This window comes from Schistocerca americana, chromosome 2 (assembly GCF_021461395.2).
Source record: "Schistocerca americana isolate TAMUIC-IGC-003095 chromosome 2, iqSchAmer2.1, whole genome shotgun sequence".
NCBI lineage: Eukaryota > Metazoa > Arthropoda > Insecta > Orthoptera > Acrididae > Schistocerca > Schistocerca americana.
In genome coordinates this window covers 289,764,899-289,787,101 of record NC_060120.1, presented here as the reverse complement: position 1 = coordinate 289,787,101, position 22,203 = coordinate 289,764,899, and the positions used below count along the sequence as shown (strand labels likewise).

General features: G+C 43.1%; 1 protein-coding gene across 5 annotated transcripts in view; it reads right to left on the bottom strand.

Annotated features, from left to right (window-relative positions):
* LOC124595731 (ATP-dependent DNA helicase Q1-like) overlaps positions 1-22,203 on the bottom strand; it is a 137,577-nt gene that overhangs the window by 35,410 nt on the left and 79,964 nt on the right. For all 5 annotated transcript variants that reach the window (XM_047134602.1, XM_047134603.1, XM_047134604.1 and 2 more), the window contains 3 exons: positions 20,685-20,915; positions 12,654-12,755; positions 11,047-11,201 (listed from right to left, as the gene is read on the bottom strand). In XM_047134602.1, the coding sequence (XP_046990558.1) occupies positions 11,047-11,201; positions 12,654-12,755; positions 20,685-20,915 (488 nt within the window). The remainder of the gene's footprint in view (positions 1-11,046; positions 11,202-12,653; positions 12,756-20,684; positions 20,916-22,203) is intronic.

Sequence of the window (22,203 nt, the reverse complement as noted above, 5' to 3'; positions counted from 1 at the left end):
CCTTTGAGAGATCACAAAATATCCCAATGGGTGATGATCAGTTTTTCAGAGCATTTAATATTTGATCAATGAAAGCATATATGGCATTTTCTGTTGAAAAGGCTTTCTGAAATTCAAACTGACATCCTGTTAGTACTTCATTTTCACAAATATGTGAAGCTAGTCTTGATACATTATTTTTTCAAGAATTTTAGATGAAGCTGTCAGAAGTGAGAGTGGGCGGTAGCTGTTAGCATTAGACCTATCCCCTTTTTACTGCAATGGTTTCATGATAGCATATTTCAGTCTATCTGGAAAGTGCCCTGTTTCAATGAACTACTAAATACATGGCTGAGAATCCTACTTGTCTTTTGAAAACAAGCTTTAAGTCTTCTGTTGGAAATACGACCAATTCCACGCAAGCTTTTACTTTTGAGTGAATTTATTATTTTCCTAATTTCAGTAGCAGGGGTGGATTGAATTCCAATTTTATCAAATCGCATAGGTTTTACCTATTCCATATGCAGCCTTGCATGTTCTAATGAACAGCTGGATCCTATTTTCTCTACAACACTTAAAAATGATTATTAATTATTTTCATTCTGACTTTTTGCTAACAAACTTTTCACTGAGTTCAATAAAAACACAGCCTTCTTGTGTTCTCAGTTACCCTGCTTCCCTTTTACCAGTATTCCAAAATGTATTAATTTTATTATCGGAGGTACTAATCCCAGTCTAATGTACACACTTCTGAACTTTTTAATAACTTTTCTTAATACAGTACAGTAGTTTTCATAATGTTTGGCTGTTTCTGGATCATTAGCCCTTCTAGCTATAAGATACATTTCCCTTTTCTGTTTACAAGGTATTTTTATCCCTTCAGTAAGCCATGGAATTTTAGGTGGGTTCTTCCAATTATGTTTCACTGTTTTCTTAGTGAAACAGTTTTCAAATATACTCACAAAGGTGTGACTGCCAAGGTGAAAATTCACCTTTCCTCCTTGTCTCAAGAAGACACTTTAATCACAAGGCTGCCTAAGCACTACTGTAGGTGGCGATATTAGTGACAATGAAAGGTGGTGGTGGTGGTTGTTGGGATGTTTAAGGGGGACTAAACAGCTAAGGTCATCAGTCCCCCATTCCAAAAACAGGCGAGACATAAATGCACGAAGCAGGTAAAACCCCAAGGGGAAGGAGACTCCCCCCCCAGGCCCTAAAAGAACACAAATGCGGTAACGAACACTACAGACACGAAGAGGACAGATGAACACCAGACAAAAGGAAACAGAAGAAAAGAAGATGGCCGGAGACTGGTTGACTGACCACGACAACAAAAAAAGGGAAAGAGTCAACCAACCGACTACACACTAAAATCTGCACCCAAATATGAGAGACTCGAGGACAAGAGACACACAAAGGGAAAGGAGCAGGACCTCCCTAAATGGAACCATAAAAAGGACTACCACGGATAAAATTTAAAACGTCATCAGCCATGGAGGCATTGTCGCTTAAAACCAAAGGCAAAGTGCCCGGGAGATTAAAAGACTGCCGGAGGGTGCGCAGCCGGGGACACTCCAATAAAATGTGGGCGACCGTCAGCCGGGACCCACACCGACACAGGGGGGGATCCTCCTGACGCAAAAGATGGCCGTGCATCAGGTATGTATGGCCGATGCGGAGCTGACACAGGATAACAGAGTCCCTGCGAGAAGCCCGCAGGGAGGAGCGCCACACATCGGTCGTCTCCTTAACAGCCCGCAGTTTATTCGGGGATGTCATGCCACGCCACTCAGCAGTCCACATTCCAAGCACCTTACGGCGCAACACCAGCTGCTGATCGCGAGCCGAGAGGCCGATTTCCAAAGCTGGGGCGTCGATCGCCCCTTTGGCCAGCCTGTTGACACGTTCGTTCCTCGGGATGCCAACGTGACCTGGCGCCCAAATAAAGACCACCGAACGACCAGAGCGGGTAATGGCGGAAACAGACTCCTGAATAGAGGACACAAGAGGAGAAGAGGTATAGCAACGGTCGATGGCCTGGAGGCTGCTCAGGGAGTCACTGCAGATGACGATGGACGTACCTGAGCAGGAACGCATATGCTTAAGAGCGCGCAATAAGGCCACCAGCTCTGCAGTAAAAATACTGCAGCCAGCCGGCAAGGAGCGCTGTTCAACATGGGCAGCGTGAGCAAAAGCGTAGGCAGTGCGACCATCAACCAGGGAACCATCAGTGTAGACAGTCTCACAGCCCGAAAATGAGGCGAGGAGCGCAAGAAAACGGCGACGGAGGGCCACAGGCGGAACCGAGTCCTTGGGTCCCTGTGCCAAGTCCAGACGGACGGACAGCCGGGGCAAACACCAGGGAGGCGTAGGTGCACGGACCCGGAAGGGAGGCAGAAGAGGGAATGACCCCAGTTCGGACAGCAGGGACTGGACGCGGACAGCTATGGAAAGCCCAGACCTAGGTCGCCGTTCGGGCAGATGGAGGACCACGGCAGGGAAAAGCAGGCGATGATTGGGATGGCCGGGCGAGCAATGCACGTGGACAGCATAGTCGGCGAGCAGTCGATGGCGGCGAATCCGCAGCGGGGGAACCCCGGCATCCACCAGGAGACTATCCACGGGGCTCGTATGGAAAGCGCCAGTTGCAAGCCGAACCCCACAGTGGTGTATGGGGTCTAACAACTTCAACACTGAGGGTGATGCAGACCCATAGGCCAGGCTCCCATAATCAAGTCGGGACTGCACAAGGGCTCCGTACAATCGCAGCAGCGTGCAGCGATCTGCACCCCAAGACGTGTGGCTAAGGCAGCGGAGGGTGTTGAGGTGCCACCAGCATTTTTGCTTCAGCTGAGTAAGATGAGGAACCCACGTGAGCCGGGCATCAAACACGAGTCCTAAGAAGCGGCAAGTCTCCACCACTTCAAGCAGGTGCCCGGCGAGGTAAAGTTCAGGATGAGGGTGGACCGTCCGACGCCTGCAGAAGTGCATAACTCGAGTCTTGGCTGCAGAGAACTGAAAACCGTGAGTCAGAGCCCATGATGCTGCCTTGCGAACGGCTACTTGCAGCCTGCGTTCGGCGACTCTTGTAGTCGTGGAGCTAAAGGAGATGCAGAAGTCGTCGGCATACAAAGAAGGAGACACCGACGACCCTACGGCTGCAGCCAGACCATTAATGGCCACGAGAAATAAGGAGACACTCAACACCGAGACCTGCGGGACCCCATTTTACTGCATATAAGATGAACTAGAGGCGGCACCCACTTGCACCCGGAAAGAGCGGCGCAATAAAAAGGTTTGAAGAAAAGCCGGGCGCTGACCACGAAGACCCCAGTCATGTAACATAGCAAGGATGTGATGCCTCCATGTGGTGCCATACGCCTTCCGCAGATCAAAAAATACAGCAACGAGATGCTGACGTCGGGCAAAGGCCGTACGGACAGCAGATTCCAGCCGCACCAAATTGTCCGCTGCAGACCGGCCCCGACGGAAGCCACCCTGGGATGGAGCGAGGAGACCGCGCGACTCGAGGACCCAACACAAACGCCGCCCCACCATACGTTCGAGCAATTTGCACAAAACGTTGGTGAGGGTAATGGGACGATAGCTGTCCACCGCCAGTGGGTCCGCACCGGGCTTCAAGATGGGGACAATAACACACTCTCGCCATGGCGACGGGAACACGCCTTTGCTCCAAATGCGGTTAAATATCGCGAGAATGTGTGTCTGGCAGTCCCTGGAGAGATTCTTCAGCATCTGCGCGTGGATGCAGTCTGGTCCTGGTGCTGTATCAGGGCAATCGGCGAGGGCAGCGAGGAATTCCCTCTCGCTGAAAGGAGCATTGTATTTTTCAGAACAACACGTGTGGAATGAGAAAGGCGTCCGCTCGGCTCGCTCCTTTAGAGAGCGAAAGGCGGGGGGATAAGATGCAGTCGCAGAGCTCTTAGCAAAGTGCGCGGCAAGCAGTTCAGCAATGGCGGCAGCGTCCGTGAAGACAGCGCCGTCCAAGGAGAGCCCAGGTACACCCATAGGGGTCTGGTATCCATAAATCTGCCGGATCCGGGACCACGTTAGTGAGGGGGAGACACGAGAGCCCAAGGATGAGACATACCTCTCCCAGCACTCCTGCTTACGCCGGGCAATAAGACGACGGGCCAAGGCACGGAGCCTCTTAAAGGCGATGAGGGTCTCCAGAGACGGGTGCCGCCTATGACGCTGGAGAGCCCGCCTACGGTCGCGAATAGCCTCAGCAATCTCCGGCGACCACCAGGGTACAGCCTTCCTCTGAGGGAGTCCAGAAGAGCGGGGGATGGCAGCCTCGGCCGCCGAAATGATGGATGTGGTTAAGACACGGACCACCTCGTCAATGTCACCCTGTGGGGGAGACTCAATGGTTGCAGCAGAAGTAAAAGCCGGCCAGTCAGCCCTGTGGAGAGCCCGGCGGAGCAAGCGCCCAGAAGAATGACACTGGGGCAGTGATAAATAGATGGTAAAATGGTCACTACCACACAGGTCAGGATGCACTCTCCAGTGGAGGGATGGGACAAGCCCGGGGCTGCAAAGAGAGAGATCGATGGCCGACAAAGAGCCATGGGCCACACTGAAATTCGTGGGAGCACCGGTATTCAAGAGGCTAAGGTCGAGCTGAGCCAACACATGCTCCACGGCCCGACCGCGGTCATCGGAGACAGTCCCACCCCACAGAGGGTTGTGGGCATTGAAATCGCCCAGAAGCAGCAAAGGTGGCGGGAGTTGAGCCAGCAGCGCAGCCAAGACATGTCGGGGGAGCTCCCCATCCAGAGGAATGTAAACAGAGCAAAGAGTAATAGCTGGCAAGAGCTCAACCCTGGCAGCGACTGCCTCTAAAGGCGTCAGAAGGGGTACTGGCGAGCTACAGACAGAGTGGTGAACAAAAAGGCAAACCCCACCTGACGCTCATTGACAGGCAGCGCGGTTCTTATAGTATCCCCGATAACCGCGAAGGGCGGGGGTCCGCATTGCCCGAAACCAAGTTTCCTGCAGAGCAATGCAGCAAACAGGGGAAACACTCAGAAGCATCCGGAGCTCAGGCAGGTGGCGGAAATAACCGCCGCAGTTCCACTGGAGAATGGAAGCAGGAAGGGACTTGGAGGGCGTGAATGCGACTAAGAGGCAGACGGCGCCTCAGAGCCAACTGCCGCCACCGGGGGAGAGTCAGCTGAGTCCATAGGAAAGGCCCCCAAGGGTTCCGTGAGGGCGAGATCCGCGGCAGAGGCGAGGATCTCCACCTCATCCCCGGAGCCAGGACTATGTACAGCAGGCGGTACTGAAACCGCCGGAACGTCCTTCTTCTTGGACACATTCCGTTCCTTCTTCTCACGTCGGCCCTTAGGGTGAGAGGGCTGGGAGAGCTTCTCTGAAGGAGCGTCGGAGGCTGACGACGACGCAGAAGCCCTACGACCAGCAGGTGGCGGAACCTTCAGCCACTGGCTGACATCCGGCTGGGTAGGAGAAGAAACGGAGGAAGGGAGAGCCCCGAGGGACCCCTTCCGCGAGAGAGGAACCGGCAGAGGCAACGCCGGCGGAGAAGGAGGGGGAGGGATCGAGCCCCCCGGTTTTGGAGGAGATGTCACTCCCGAAGTAAGCGTGGGGGGAGCGACAGAAGAGGGTTTGCCCCCAACTGCTAAGGGGGCAACAGAGGAAGGCTTGCCCCCAGGCACGAGGGGGGCAGACAGAGATGCAAGGCCCCGAGGGCCCACTGAAGGCGGCACAGATGAGGCGACAACCATCGCTCGCGTGGGCGACAATAACGTGGCTGCAGCATAAGATGTTCGAAGGGAAGCAGGATACAACCTTTCATATTTCAGTTTTGCCTCTCGATAAGTAAGCTGGTCCAGGGTCTTAAATTCCATGATCTTTCGCTCCTTATGAAGAACAGGGCAATCCGGTGAGCATGGAGAGTGGTGCTCCCCACAGTTGACACATACAGACAGAGGCGCACATGGAGAATCGGGATGAGAGGGGCGTCCGCAATCTCGACATGTAGCGCTGGACGGGCAACGGGAGGACATATGCCCAAACTTCCAGCACTGGAAGCACCGCTTTGGGGGAGGGACGTATGGCTTGACGTCGCAATGGTAAACCATCAACTTGACCTTCTCGGGCAAGACATCACCCTCGAAGGCCAAGATAAAGGCACCGGTGGCCACCCTGTTAGTCTTGGGTCCTCTATGTACACGACGGACAAAATGTACACCACGTCGTTCCAAGTCGGCTCTCAGCTCGTCATCGGATTGTAACAAGAGGTCACGATGGTAAATAATCCCCTGGACCATATTTAAGCTACTGTGGGGAGTGATGGTAACAGGGACGTCACCCAGCTTATCACAAAAGAGCCACGCTCGTGACTGGGCTGGGGAGGACGTCTTGAGGAGGATGGACCCATTCCTCATTTTAGACAACCCCGCCACTTCCCCAAACTTATCCTCCAGGTGTTCCACAAAAAACAGAGGCTTCGTCGTAAGAAAGGAGTCACCATCAGTCCTGCTGCAGACAAGGTATTGCTGTACGTAAGGCTCCCGCTTGGCACTAGATCGGCGTCCCTCCCATGGCGCAGCCAACGAGGCGAACGACTGAGGGTCATATTGCGCAGCATCAAAGTCTACTCTACCTCGGTTAGAGACGCTGGTGGCCGTGCGACCACCAGCTTGGTGTGATTTATTGCGCTTCATTGCCCCACATCCGCCCAGATGCCACCTACTCCGAACGAGGGCTCTCCCCAAGGGCGCCACCCAGCCAAAGCAACGGGTACCTGGCCGATATCCCGTTGCCTGGAGTCCCCGTGCCCCAGACAAGATGGGCACATACTCCTTGGCATGCATGGGGAGGAAACAGCTCTGGCATCTGTAGTGCGATCCCTGCGTGGTCAGGGGGCTACCACCAAGAGGGTACATGACGACCCCACCACAACGGACAGGCTACCGTGCTGGATTTTAGGTGTTGAAAGGTTCCACAGTTGTCGTGGGCGCTAAGAAGAGGATTGCGCACAAGACGAGAAGGAGCCAACCCAGAAGATGTTGGGTGTAGTCCCCCCCACACGACAATAGGTAACATGCAAGATGGTGGTGCATGATGGACCAATAGAAAAACACCACATAAGGTGTCCTTCCCCAAATGGCACGCACTAACAACGGAAATTTGGAAAAAAGGAGGTCAAACCCAAGAGGGGACCATCACAGAAGGCTGAAACGTTTGAGACTCCTTTTAGTCGCCTCTTACGACAGGCAGGAATACCGCGGGCCTATTCTTACCCCCGAACCCGCAGGGGGGGGGGGGGCGACAATGAAAGTTTGAGTCAAGAGTCGAGGTGTGTTTGGGGCAGTCTAATGGTTAAATATAATGCTTACAATAAGTGGGAAATCAGGGTCTGACTCCTGGTCTGGCAAGAATTTTCAATCGTCAGCTCAGGTTCATTACACAGAAATTAATGTTGTTTCACTTTTTTATGGCAGTGAGTAGTTAGAATGCAGCAGAACTGTGAACTGTTAGGGACGGAACTTGCAAAATACTGAAATACAGATCAATTTGTTTTAATTTTTACAGCACTTGACACAACACATAATGCTGCTTTTAAATCAAGAAAATAAAACATCAAACATTGTTCCAAGGGGTGAAAATTGTATATTTTACTAGGCACATTCACTGTCCCCTAGAAACACATCAACTCCTCATCTGCATAAACTAACCAACCTTTCATTCAAACAATGGAAACTCCAGGTAGGAATATCAACAATCTAGGAAAAAAGATAGATTGCTGCTCACCATAAAAAAGACACATGAAGTTGCAGACAAGCACAATTAAAAGACACTCACATGTAGGTTTCAGCCGCAGCCTTCATCAGTAAAGAGGGACACACACACACACACACACACACACACACACACACACACATGTGTATGTGTATAAGTGTGTGTGTGTGTGTGTGTGTGTGTGTGTGTGTGTGTGTTTACTGATGAAGTCTGTGGCTGAAAGCTACATGTGAGTGTCTTTTAATCATGCCTGTCTACATTAATGTGTCTTCTTTACAGTAAGTAGCAATCTATCTTTCTCTACAACCTTTTATTCAAGTCTGTGGCTGTGGAAGCAGGGCATCATTACATATGACAGTATCATGGTTGGTGGGAGATTGCTCCAGGACTTTGCAATTTACTGCAGTTTTAAAATGCCGATATCAAATTTGTATAAAGGATTAACACAAATATTTAAAAATGTTTCATCCTTAAACACATAGTTTAGAGTGCCCTTGGAACTTCAGGTTGTCATTCACTGTCACTGTCAGGGTGTGTGTGTGTGTGTGTGTGTGTGTGTGTGTGTGTGTGTGTGTGTGTAAGGGAGTGGGGAGGGTGTGAAAGATTTCAATAAATTCATTATAGTAATCATTTTCTTCTCTACAAACAGAGAATTCAGATTGCAATAGGTGTGCCCTCACCTTCAAACATTCTACAGAATGTGACGGATGAGTAAATGAGTGAGTGAATGATCAAATTAAACATGCACATTTTGTTCAATGATTCGGTTGGAACAGCATGGAAATTAAATACAGTTTTTGTGATATGTAAACATTCTGATTACATGCTGAAACACAACAGTTTAAAATATTTTGACAGTTTCTTTGAATCACTACACACAATGTGCCATCAGATCCTCCTTATAAGATTTTAGTACCCACAAAGAACAATTTTTTACATCAATGTGGTGTTGCATAGCACTGGGAATTGGGGATTTGCACATGATATCTCCACAAATATGACACACACTGGTTTTTCTGGACTAGTTTCCATAACGGAGCAACATTTTCTTCAAGAAGTTTCTCCTTTCACACTCCACGAGTCATCTGCATATCACAGGGCAATGTGAAAAGTTATCTTTCAGTACTGAACAGATCACCTATAAGCATTTTACCTCCTAAGGAAAAATTAACAATATGACTGTTTGTATTTCTTCCTTCCTCTGTCCAGTTTGTGATCAACAGCTACAGAAACCCTGAAGCAGGAACTCAAGTTCTTGGTTTAGTGTGCTTATGGAGAGCTCTAAGCATATAAAAGAATATGTTCATTCTCCTAGAGATACAGTGCATCCGCAAAGTCTCTCAACTGTGGCGAGCTCCACGTGTCTTGCCTTGCGGGGTGCGTAACTTTGGCAGCACATTCATGTCAACGTATAAGCTAGGGGCTGAGATTCAACATTATTACAACTAAAACAATGAAATTAATTAATTATTATAATTGCAATGAAATAAACTGTACTCACCAATTCATAGTAGGTGCTGGAAATGTTTTCTCCTTTCTTGAAGGCATAGCTCAGGCCATTTACATTTATTTGTGAATGCCTTTACCAGTGCTTCATGCATAATTAAATGCAGATAATCTTCAGTTCATCTATAGTCTCCAGGTTATTTCAGAACAAAATTGTTTTAGCTGCACCCTAAAGGAAATAGGTGGAGACAGACCAAGTGAGCACGGGTGCCACAGACCTTTCATAATTACTCTGTCTCCAAAGATTTCATCTAAAAGCCATAGAAGCTGGTGTGCCACATAAGCAGTAGCAGTCTTGTTGGAAAAATGAATTATTGATCTCATTTTCATTCAGCAGGGCAATAAATGGATAAATTATCTGGGACCAATATGCGTCAGAAGCGACTGTAGTATCGAAAAAGATCAGCCCTACAATTCACACTCGTGTTATGGCAGCCCACACTCCAATTTTCTCTGCAAGAAATGGCGTTTCTCTTAAGGCATATGGATTTTCTGATGACCAAATTCAAGAATTTTGGGATCTAATGTAGCCAGATAGATGAAACCAAGCCTAATCAGTGAAAAAAATTGATCTAAAACACCAACTCCACATGAGTTAACAAATCGATGAAACCATTCACAAAACACTATTCATTTCACATGGTCCATAGAATCTAATTGTTGCACAACAGTAATTTTACATGGAATACACCCCAAGATCTTTGGTAAGGTCCTGTGTTCTGCTGTATGAGAGACTTTCGCCTCCTGCTACAATCTCATCACTGATTTTGTCGAACTCCACAACGTGATGCCCAAAATCTCAAGCTTCCATTCTGTTAAAATTGTGGGTCTACCAGTTTGTGGTGCATCATGAACTGAACCTGTTGGCTGGAATTTTTTAATTAAACCACATACAGTGTAACAATGTGGACACCTCGAAGCAGGAAAATGCAATCTAAATTGCTGCCCCGCATGCTCCGTAATTCCTGCTGCACAAAAAAAAAATCTCTTCCACTAAAAACGCACTCTGTGCAATAGTAAGCATTCTCACTACACTCACCTTACACAAGAACTTGATAATAACACAGCTAACAATTGAACTGCAACACACACGCAACAGTACTACACCCACCCTATCACTGCAGGTCCACGGAACATGCCTGTGCGATATGTGCTGCTGCTGTGGAGATACTCTGCAGATGCACTGCACTTTTACAATACACTTAATGTATTTCTCAACCTAGTCCAAGAGAAATATTAATTTTCTGTCTTTGTTATTATTAGTATAATTATTTTCCCCCTATTGAAAGTTTCATTCACTTTTAGGGTTACTTTCAGTTTTTTTAATAGACTTTCGTGCATATAATTTGTATTCTAGAACAAGACTGGTGGCACAACAAAACTTGACCAAAGCATTACCAGACTGCTGTCTGCTAACGTTAGTGTTGTGTATTTGCACTAGTCATTTTTGTATTACTTTCTGTGTCTGTATGTGTGTGTGTGTGTGTGTGTGTGTGTGTGTGTTGAGTAAAAGAAGATTAATGAAAATATTTTATTCTCATTTTAGTGTAGTTCTTTTTTAAAAAAATGTTAAGTCACTTTAACAATTTAGTACAGACACTAAAGACCTTGCCATGTGCCAAAAAAACCTTGTACTTGCTATTTCTGTCATCATCATCAATAACAACAACAACTAATCCCAACATAGGTGATTTGAAAGCTAGCTGGTTCTTAAAGTAACAATAAGAGGAAAGGTGGAAAATGCACAATCAATCATATACATCATGTACTCACCGCTTTGTATCAAGACAGTAATCTACAATACTGTAAAGATTCTCCAGACCAGTCTGCTGAGAAAATACCATGGTACTTAAACGGAAAATGTCAGCAAACCTATAGAAGAGAATGCAGTCTGAAGGTTTCCCATCACGCCCTGCACGACCGCTTTCCTACAACAGACGGCCTTATCAACTACTGCAAAAAAACTGAAAGCTATGAAAAAAATACATTAATATCAAGTAATGTAATGAAAAATCTAAAATACACTGAAGACAAATTAGAGGTGGCCATCATGTTGAAGACATTAATCCACACAATGTTCTGTAGATCCAATTTGGAGACAATGTAGATGAAAAAATATGGCCAGCTTTGGGAAATTATAAGCCCATCTTCAAGTGTACAAGAACCATGAGGCATGTGGTTGATGCACACTGTGAACACTAGGCTGTGCGCAGGTGACCGCCGCAAATGAAGCTGAGATACAGGCATCTCGGCATCACGTGCGGCAGCCACCTGTCGGCAGCCTAGTGTTCACAGTGTGCGGTGGCCCCACATCTCACTGTTCATGTACAGTTGAAGATGGGTTTGTAATTGCCTGAAACTGGTTGTGCATTTGAAGCAGTAAACCTATTTACAAATGAAGCTATTAATTTTCTGATTCTACAATGAAGCTCAGTTGCAGATGTCCTTCCGACGAAAGCTTGTGTATGTGGAAATTGTCAAAATATACAAAAAAACACTGATGAAAGTTTTTGCAAATTAAAACTACAGATACCATTAACAATAGCTGTCTTCTATCTACAGTTAGAAAATAACAAGTTATTAAAAAAGTGAGTATTACCAAAAAAGGTCACAGATTGATAATTTACACATTATTTTAACTTTCACTATAAATTTTCTGTTTTCCTGTTTAGTAAACTTATCACTGTGTAAGGCAATATTTCAAATTCAGAATCGAGATATTCAGATGATTTACAGACACAACAGTAATTAAGAAATGCTTTTAATTAAGTTCTGAATTTCTAGAGTTTCCAGATCCCATCTCATACGTGTGGGAGTAATAAGAACTAAAAGTTCCAGCCAACAACTGTAAGAATTATAAAGTCCTGGAAGAAGCTGAAGTAGATCATCAGCCGTTTGACATCCACCATTGGATGAAGGCTTCTTCTAGAATTCTCCATGCACTACAGTCTTTGGCTATATGCATCCATGTTGCACTTGCATGTTTTCTAATGTCATCTACTACTGGTGCCCAGCAATACTATCAATGAACATATGAAATAGATGATCTAGTTAGAACTAGTGGCTGCTAACAATGGAGAAGAGGTGTCAACAAGTTAATGAAGAGACCATTTATTAATCCAACCAATACACAGCGAAAAACTGAGTTGCTTCTCAGTGCTTTTTAAAGTATTCTGTGCAAACTGAAATCTTATGTCAACATGGAATTTTTTATTTTTCTACAAATTACCTCTGCAAAAGCTATATAGTGCATATGCAAATGCATTTCAAGAGTGTGTCCTCTTCACAAATATTACACAATGTTTTTGTTAGCTCAAAAATATCTTCAGAAATACATTAATTTGAAAAAAAAAACATTAAAAACACATCATGTTCCTCACCTGATAAAAATTTTCCATGGACTTTGATAAGGCATGGTGAATTACAAATCGTACATCTGGTTTGTCAATTCCGAGTCCAAATGCTATTGTTGCCACAACTGCCTGAAATTAATGTAATTTATGCAGTTACTCAAAGCCAGGATACATTAAATTAATGTATTACACTACTTATAACAACTGTTATTTTAGGATGGTTCAAAAAATTACAAATACAGGAGTAACGAAAATATAATGTATTGGACCCTTAGGTGAGGCTATGGCGAGTATCAGATGAGTGCAAAATTTTGTCTGTGGTCTATTTATATTTCAGTCCTGCTACCCTTGCTCATATACCTCTACTCTTCCATCATCATCATCAAACTCACCATTTTTCAAGTCCAGTTTCTCAGGTACAGCATTGAAGCACTTGAGGTTTCTTCTTGGTACTATTGATCCAGGACTATTTCTCTTTCTGATCCACTTCTCTCAAGCCCCATCATTTCAATCCATTCCTTTCTTGTTTTCCCCCATCTATCTTATTATAAACTTTTTGTTGTGCCGGTAGTCATAGACTTCATTAAAGGACTGAGTCCTATAGTTTTGTAATTTCTGACAGTATGAACAGCAGGTATTTTAAAACCAGTTTCTTTCGTCTCTGTTTCTTTCCAAGCGAGGAGGTGCAGTTTTTAAGACACTTGGTTTGTATTGAGAGCATTGGGTTTCAAACATCTGCCTGTCCATCCAAATTTTGGCTTGTTACACTTTTCCTAAATTGTTAATTGCTAGAGAACATAACCAACTTCTTTTCCTATTCTTTCCCAATCCAGAATTGTGTTCTGTCTCTAGTGAATATGTCAGTGATGAAATGTTAAGTCTTAATCTTCCTCCCTCTTTACTATTTGCAATGTACTTGACAGTATCATTCTCCCAATTTTCTATTACAGGGTTCTAAAGCACTTCATTCCTGGTAATAGAAAAATTATTTTTTTTTATCTTTCTAAGATACTGGATGCTGTCACTCTGTAAGAAAGACTTGTGTGTTTGTGTGTGTGTGTGTGTGTGTGTGTAGAGCGAGCGAGCGAGCGAGAGAGAGAGAGAGAGAGAGAGAGAGAGAGAGAGAAAGAGAGAGAGAGAGAATGGAGGGGAGTGCATTGTTAAGCTGAACTTTTTTTGTGTCTGGCTGTTCCAGAATCCAGTAGACTGCATATCTGTTATGCTTAGATTCTGATCTGAGAAGGGTTACAGTCAAACAATGGAAAATCCAGGATGGAATGTAACAATACCAGAGAAGGAAAGTTGCTCCTCACCATACAGCGGAGATGCTGAGTCGCGATACACACAACAAAAAGATTCACACAATTATAGTTTTCGGCCATTAAGGCCTTTTTCAAGTTCTCTTCAGAGTAACTCATAGTGTTTATTCTTGCATGGTAGATAACTGCTACTGTTTTTATACTTTGTATAAAAAGGAAAATACACTTTGGAAAAATACAAAATTATGATGTAGAATTTCTGGATAGCCCTTACCCTCAGGAAACGAAATGTTTACTACTACCAATACACATATATAAAAGTAAATAGTACATTCTTAGGTTTTGGAACTATTAGTTCTTTATTTGGGGAGCAGCAAGAGAGAGGTTGGGGAAGGTTGTGAGGGAGGGATGGTCACTTAAGAGCCTAAGATAAGAGTGATAAACTCTAGTGGGACTGAAGAGTTTTCTAATCCCCCCTGGTATTCATGGCAGTGTGCTGTATGTGATTCCCCTTTCAACAGTTTTCAGAACTGATAACCTCACTTCTGATTTATTAACAGTTTTGACTAGCAAGATGCATAGGCATCAACAATAAAATCATAGCTTAATACACAATCATCAGCACTGAATGGCAAGCTAAGTACGTAGTTTAGATGATAAAGTGAATACTATAAATAATACCGTTGGGACAACGAATCCTGAAACCAGAAGTCAACACAATGCACTGTGGATGTGATAAATAGTCAATGCAGTTAAAAAGTTACAAAAATAGAGGAGAATATAAGTCCTATTTTTGAAAATACTGTCATTGAATTACATTTTCAGTAGTAAAACATGAAAGTAAGCAAGTTACTTATGTAGAGGTCTCAAATGTGAGAACCAAAATTTCAAAATCTGAAGTTAACATACACACCAATCCTGCAGACAGAAAGGTTAGTCAGTAGATATGTTAACCACTACCACATCTGAACTCAGTAACAAACTGGCTGCTACAGAAAGAAGATTACTTGAACAGTCAAAACATGCCGCAGGTAAATGGACTACATGGAAGTGTGACTGAAAGAAGAAAATTTCAATCCACAAGAAAGAGGGCGGCTGGTATTCTGTGGAATTCATAAGGTTGGCTCTGAGCACTATGGGACTCAACTGCTGAGGTCATTAGTCCCCTAGAACTTAGAACTAGTTAAACCTAACGAACCTAAGGACATCACAAACATCCATGCCCGAGGCAGGATTCGAACCTGCGACCGTAGCAGTCTTGCGGTTCCAGACTGCAGCGCCTTTAACCGCACGGCCACTTCGGCCGGCGTGGAATTCATAAGGAACTGTGAATCTGTTTTACTTGCAGTAATTTCCAACAGTGAAAAGATTAATGTTGTAATTGATGTGTTTGCTGGATCTGCAAAGGGGTGAGTATTAAATTTACCTCCGAATGGCATGACATTTCGCAAATAGGCTGATAATCAAGGAATTTTGCTAAGGTTGGATTTGCAGAGTGGAGTACTTGCAAGGCAGTGCAGAGTTGAAAATTATTTGACAGCTCTGGAAAAAATTGCCAGATGACTCTAGATTATAGGTTGCAAATGCAGAGCATTCGCTTCAGTTTGAAAATGAAGACAATTGACATGTTAATGAGGACAACTATTGAAGAAATAATTATGATAACCAGATAATCATAATTAAGGAATTATTTGGGAATGTTGACTTTTCCAGTGTGTACTACTGATGAAAAGTGCTCAGTTGTCCAAGAGGGTGGCAGTGTTAAAATACTGTGATGTCTTGAAGAGTGACATAATCATCATCATCTGGGAAAGTGTAGAGATGTTGTGGTACCTGGTCAATAGGGATGAAGGATAATAACTTAGTCTGGAATAGAATCCTGCACTAGTGACAATACAAGAACACCACAACACCAAGATGCAACTGGAACAGCCAGACAGAGATTCATGCACAGCCTCTAGCACACCTGTTATACCAAGCACTGCAACCTCGACCCTCACCCCGCCCGCCAGTCGGACAGTACCCAAGAGAGGGTCCACTGCTAGTGTAAATATTACAACATCCCAACGCTCTGCCAGAAGATCACGAATATGACACTCTTCGAAACGTCACGGTATTTTAACACTACCACCTGGCTGGAAACCAGAGAACTTTTCATCAAAGCTATGATTGTGGTCAAGATAGGAACAGGGAACATTACAGGAATGAATGAAAGAGCTAGCATGTAAATATGGCGAGGAATGATGGGAGGAGAGGATGGTGGAATAATACACCTCTTTAAACAAAAAGAGAGAACAGCAATGGTGCTTCTATGGGAAGAGCAGGAAATCTGTAGAACCTTTAGCTATGGGCAAAGTGGGCACAGGGAGGTGTTTTCAGCACAACCAAAAGCCTAAAAACATCAATGGCTTACCTTACTGGTGAAAACAGCTGACAGAAAACTGCCATGAAGTTGAATTAGAGAACACAAAGATGCATGAGCTTCACAAAGTGACCCAAGAATTAAAATGTGATATTTGCAGAGGAGACAAACCTAGCATACATAAAGACAAAACAATAATGGTCGAAAGTGAAAATTTAGTTGTGGTGAAAGTTACCACTCAAGGAAATAGCCCTGTTGAACAAAGGGGCATTTTGGAATACATCATCTGGAAATGGATAAAATTGCCATTATACAGGATAATGAATCAGAATATTTGGTGATTTGGTTTAAGCAGCTTGGTTGACTGTATTAAGGGCTTGTACATCATGACAGAGAACAGAAAGGGGGAAATGGTGGGAAAAGTTATCATAGGTCACCTGACCCGGATGAATTAGCAAGTTTAAAGAGAAGTGCACCATGCAACAGATGCAAGTGGCTCAGTTCATTGTTGATGCCATAGCCAAATCATGCTGACCTGTTAACACAACTTTTCGAGCAAGGACAGCACTTGGGGGTGGAAGGAAGGTAAAACTGATGACCATGTATATATCATTGGGGAACACAGAGATTTCAGTATCTACGAAGTGAAATGGACATAAAATGGTCTGATAATGAGGAGTCAGATGAGAAACAGTCATACACTAATGAAATGTCAGGCACATGCAAAACTGAAATAAAGTAGCAAAAGACTGAAGAGAGAAAAAGAGTGAAAACACTGCCCGACAGAGACAGACATTTGTTACAGCATCACTACAAAGTTACTAAAGCAATTGGGAAAAAAGAAAAAAAAGAAAGAAACCAAGCAGATGAGACAAGAAACAGCAAACTGAAAGGTCTGTTATGGAATGGCTTGGCAGTAGAGAAAAACGTTCTACAAGAGGACAATGGGACACTACATGCATGAGCTAGCCAGATTATTTAAGACTGTGTAGTCATCATAACTACAGGGTACGGAGCAAATAAGTACCTGAATTCAAACTCACATTATACACTTTAGTTCATGAATGTACAGAGTTTTCTTCTGAAAAACAAAAGGTGAAAAAGTTAGTGGGAGAAGTGGTTAACTTTTCACTAAGGCATGACTTGGACCTTGTCCAGAAAAAGGAGGTATCACACGAACAAGTGAAAAAAAAAAACACCTGTGAAATTTAAGGAAGGTGTCCTTGTCCCCATTAACACATGTGAACTGAATAATGAAATCTCGAAGTCCAGATTTGTTTTCAAGGTCATTTCAAAACATCTGGTATACAGCACACCGATACCTATGCAAGTCTTATTTGAAATGTAATCAAGAGCTTTTAACTGCATGGTGAGCAGTCTCAATAGTGATCATCTATGACACCAAGTATTAGGTTAAAGAAATCTTAAACTAAGGTCGTAGATGCAGCTCAAAAAACATTTTAAGAGCAAAACATTTTCTATTTTGTGAATGTACTTAGACAACTGTATAACATACAGGTGAAAAGCACTGTTTTTGGACACTGTAAGTCATCCAGTGATTATGAGGAAAAAAGAGGAAAGGGAATGTCAGTGATATGATGCATGAGCAAAGGCAGATGTATGTCAACTGAACCTTTGCACGTGCAAAACTAAGTGGTAAAATGTGTCCACATGGGGCATATTTGAGGAATAATGGAAAAAGATATATAATTCTGTGAATTAAGCTACAGAATTCACCCTTAAAAATATCACCTGTATTAGGAGAAAAGGAGAATTTTGTATTAATCTGATTCTTTTGCAACAAATGACCATTTGAATCTTTCTGTTTTCAGTTAACTAATAAAATTATGTATATTTGTTAAATATATTGTACAACAAGATGCACAACACATCTTTTGGTTTTCAATATACATTTTGTGGTAAATAAAAGGCTCGTTATCATCACTCTATTTCGATAATAGTATTTTAAAAAAGCATTACATCCTTAAGATTTCAATATTCTTCATATGTGCATAACATTTTTACAATTTGGTGCATTAATTAACAGTTTAAGGTGTTTTACAACTATGTTTTGAAGTACACAAGAAAAAATGTTACAATTGTGTTTTAGGTGACTGTGACACAAATTTGTTGTGTAAGCTTTTTCTGTGAACATGAAAAATTTATTCATATACAACATGCACTATGTATGAGAGAACATTACACAGACACAATAATGTAACTGGTACACATTTCTATTTCATGCAAAAAAGATAATTCACACTTTTTTTTTTAACTGCTCTATGTAAGAAGTCCACCTCCACAGCCGAGTAGTCAGGACGTCTGACACTCATACGAAGGACTAGAACAGAGTACACTGAGAAGCAGCTCCAAGGTCTGAAAATTCGAGAACACCTATGAGAGCGGCGTGCTGAACTATGCCTCCCATACTGCATCCACATGATACGCCATGGCAGAGGATGACACAGTGACCAACAGACAATCACTTGATCTTCAGAGCCTAACAGTGGTGGAGATTCTTTTATGTAAGAAATTTTGGTACTGTAAGGAAACATTGTAGATTCCTGAGCGTTGTGACACATTGTTTGTTTGGATGTTGCCTTGTTTTCATGTTGTAATCATTCACCGAGAAACCGTAAGGCACATATAAAAGCACAACAAAGTTAGTTACGCATATTTTTTCTTATTTTTTTATTTCTCTAATATATAGTAACATAGTCAGGTTTACTGTTCCTGAGCAATGATGAAGTTTATTTTAATCAAACATTCCTTACTTCTAGTGTTGATGTGTAATCCTTGCAATTGCTGGAATACGACAGGGCAAAGAGCATTGTAAAGCAGCAGGTTTGAGCCACAAGGTGGGCTCATAAATGGCAGACTGAACTCACATTCATTTGTGGGGTGTGACTTTAACAGCATGTGATTTCTCACAATCCTGGCATTTATGGTTTGCAGTAGGCAGAGAAGAAAACTGGACCACCAGTTTACGTCACAGCACGATATTAATGAGCTGTCGCAAACTTCAGAAATGGAATTGTTCAGGAGCATTATTGTCAAGGACCAACATCTCCACAAGAGTGCGATGTTTGACACATCAGCATCACGAGAATGTAAGATTGACACATAGAGTCATCAATAATTCAAATTGTCTATCACAGTGACTCTTTTGAAAAAATTAATTTACCTAGAATATTGTGTTTTGTACCAGTGTAGATCTGTGTGGTAGACTACAGTATTGACCCACAACATTATGCGTGACTGCTACTTTCTGCTGTGTGTGTCTGTGCACTATGCATGGATCTGCTGTAGGGTGAGTGGTTGCCTTTCCCTTATTTTACATATTGCTGTAATCAACTGATTTGCAGTGAAGTTTGTTGAGCTGGCCTGGCAACTGCATAAACTTCAAAATTATCCTAGTTTATTTGAAGCAACTGAATTATTCAGCCAGCGTAAATATTAATTTCCATAGAACATTAGAAGCAACTTAAATCATTGTATTCATTAATAACTTCATATCAAAAGTATTGCAGTTGAGTGACACGTCATTCCCATTCTCAGCAGTGAGTTAAATTCATATCACCATTTAGATCTGACAGTATTTGGAACCAACAGCCTTGCTTCCAAAATCCTAATGTACACTGATCAGAGTAAAGGGACATTCAAACACATACATTATAAGCATAACTATTGTAATACTATTATTTCTAACTTTTGCCAAATATGTAAGTCTGCTGACTTCATGAAAAAAATAACATACACATTCTTAAAATCAATTTGTGACAGAATAATTTAATTGGATAGATAAAAAATCTACTCACCGAGAGGCAGCAGAACACACACATAAAAGGAGGTTGTAATTAGACAAGCTTTTGGAGCCGGTGGCCCCTTCTTGAGGCAGAAGGGTTGAAAGAGAAAAAAGGATGAGGAAAAAGGACTGGAGAGATCTAGGAAAAGTGGTAGATTTCGGGGAAGTCACCCAGAACCATGGATCAGGGGAGACTTACCGCACGGGATGAAAAGGAAAGACTCATTCCGTCTCCTCCCGTGTGGTAAGTCTCCCCTGACCCACGGTTCTGAGTGACTTTCTCAAAATCTATCCCTTTTCCTACACCACTCCAGTCCTTTTCCATCATCCCTCTTCCTTCTCCTCCAACCCCTCTGCCTGAAGAAGGAGCCACTGGCTCCCAAGGCTGGCCAAATTGCAACCTCCTTTTATGTGTGTGTTCTGGTGCCGCTTGGTGAGTAGATTTTTTTATCTAACCAATATAAAAAAAGGTAGTTCCTTTGTGCAGAGGTTATACAAAACCAAAACATAATTTCTTAGATAAAAAAACCTTACAGAGTACTGACAGTAAGATAATACAGTCACGAAGAAGAAAACAATGATTCAAGAAATAGTTCACTTAATGAATCAGTCATGTTAACATATTAACACACCTGATATTCACCATTAAGCCACTTGGCATGGCAGCGGCTTCGTAACTGAGCATCCAGGTTAGCATGGTACATGCCTACAGCCAATCCTTTGCTGCGCAGCTCGTCCATTAGATCGCCACAATCCTTAATGGATGTTGTGTAGATGATGCCAGACTTGCCAGCAAATCTGTGCTTCAAGAGGTCTACAAGTTCTGCGACACAATCAGCTTGACTGTTTGGCTTTGGGCGTACCTTTACAAATGAAGGGTTTTAATTTATAGCAGGAATCTATTTGTATCTTAGTCATATTTTTAGCAATTAGAATTCTTCAACAGACCAACAACAGAAAGATGCCTGGCTTCTCTCTAACACTAAGGCAATCACTGTCTGCTCAGGTGGTTGAATATCATTATATTCATGTCATGAGCATAGATTACAATTTCACATAGTAATCACCACAATAAAATGAAATCTTTAGTTATGGAAAAGGTTGTTTAGTTAAAATAAAACTTGCTCACAGCATAGGTGGCACATACAAAATTGTAATTTAGTATGACATAGGCCTACAATATTGAGGTATATCATTATAATTTGCTAAATGCTACAAATTGGACATTGTAGTTTATATTTTTTCCATGCTTGTAGTACAAATTTGACTTGGTCTATACAATGTATATTGCCTACAGAGACAATAAACATTACATTACAATACATTTGTGTTGTCACACTTATTTTACCTCAATATCAACAATGTAGGAAAAGACAGACAGCTACTTACCGTAAAGTAGACACGTCAAGTTACAGATAGTCACGATTAAAAGACACTCACATGTAGCTTTTGGCCACAGCCTTCGTCAGTAAAGAGGGACACACACACAACAGTCACACATGTGTGTGTGTGTGTGTGTGTGTGTGTGTGTATTGACTGACAAAGGCTGTGGCCGAAAGCAACATGTGAGTGTCTTATAATCATGCCTGTCTGCAACTTGCCATGTCTTCTTTATGGTAAGTGGCTCTCTATCTTTTCCTACATTGTTGATTTACCTCAATATCAATAATATATAATGAGGCATCTCTGCAGCCACTCAATGGAATGAGAACTGCAGGAGACTCCAAAGTATTTAACAGCCACAGAATGCCATCCACAGGTGAGAAAACTAAAATCCTAGAGTTTAACTACCGAAGCACTCACAACAATGCACCAGAGTTTGAAAATGCAGTGGAGCTCACATAATACTGAGCACAAGATTCTGGTTAAAACACAAAAATGATAGCAGTGAGATTTTTGGGCACAATTTAGGCGAATATCAGTGGGATAGCCTAATAGGAAACAGAGACTGTGAATTGGTCACAATAACAAGAAAATCAGTTCCACTGAGATAAAAACTGAAACTTTATGTAAGACTACATGACAAAACTCAGTCCCCAGGATGGGTGTAAACCTACAATTTGATCTTTCTTTCAACCATGAGACTCACCTTCAAATTTGACTGAAAACCTTGGGGGGAGGGGGGAGGGGAATGACTCATTTCGCTAGTAG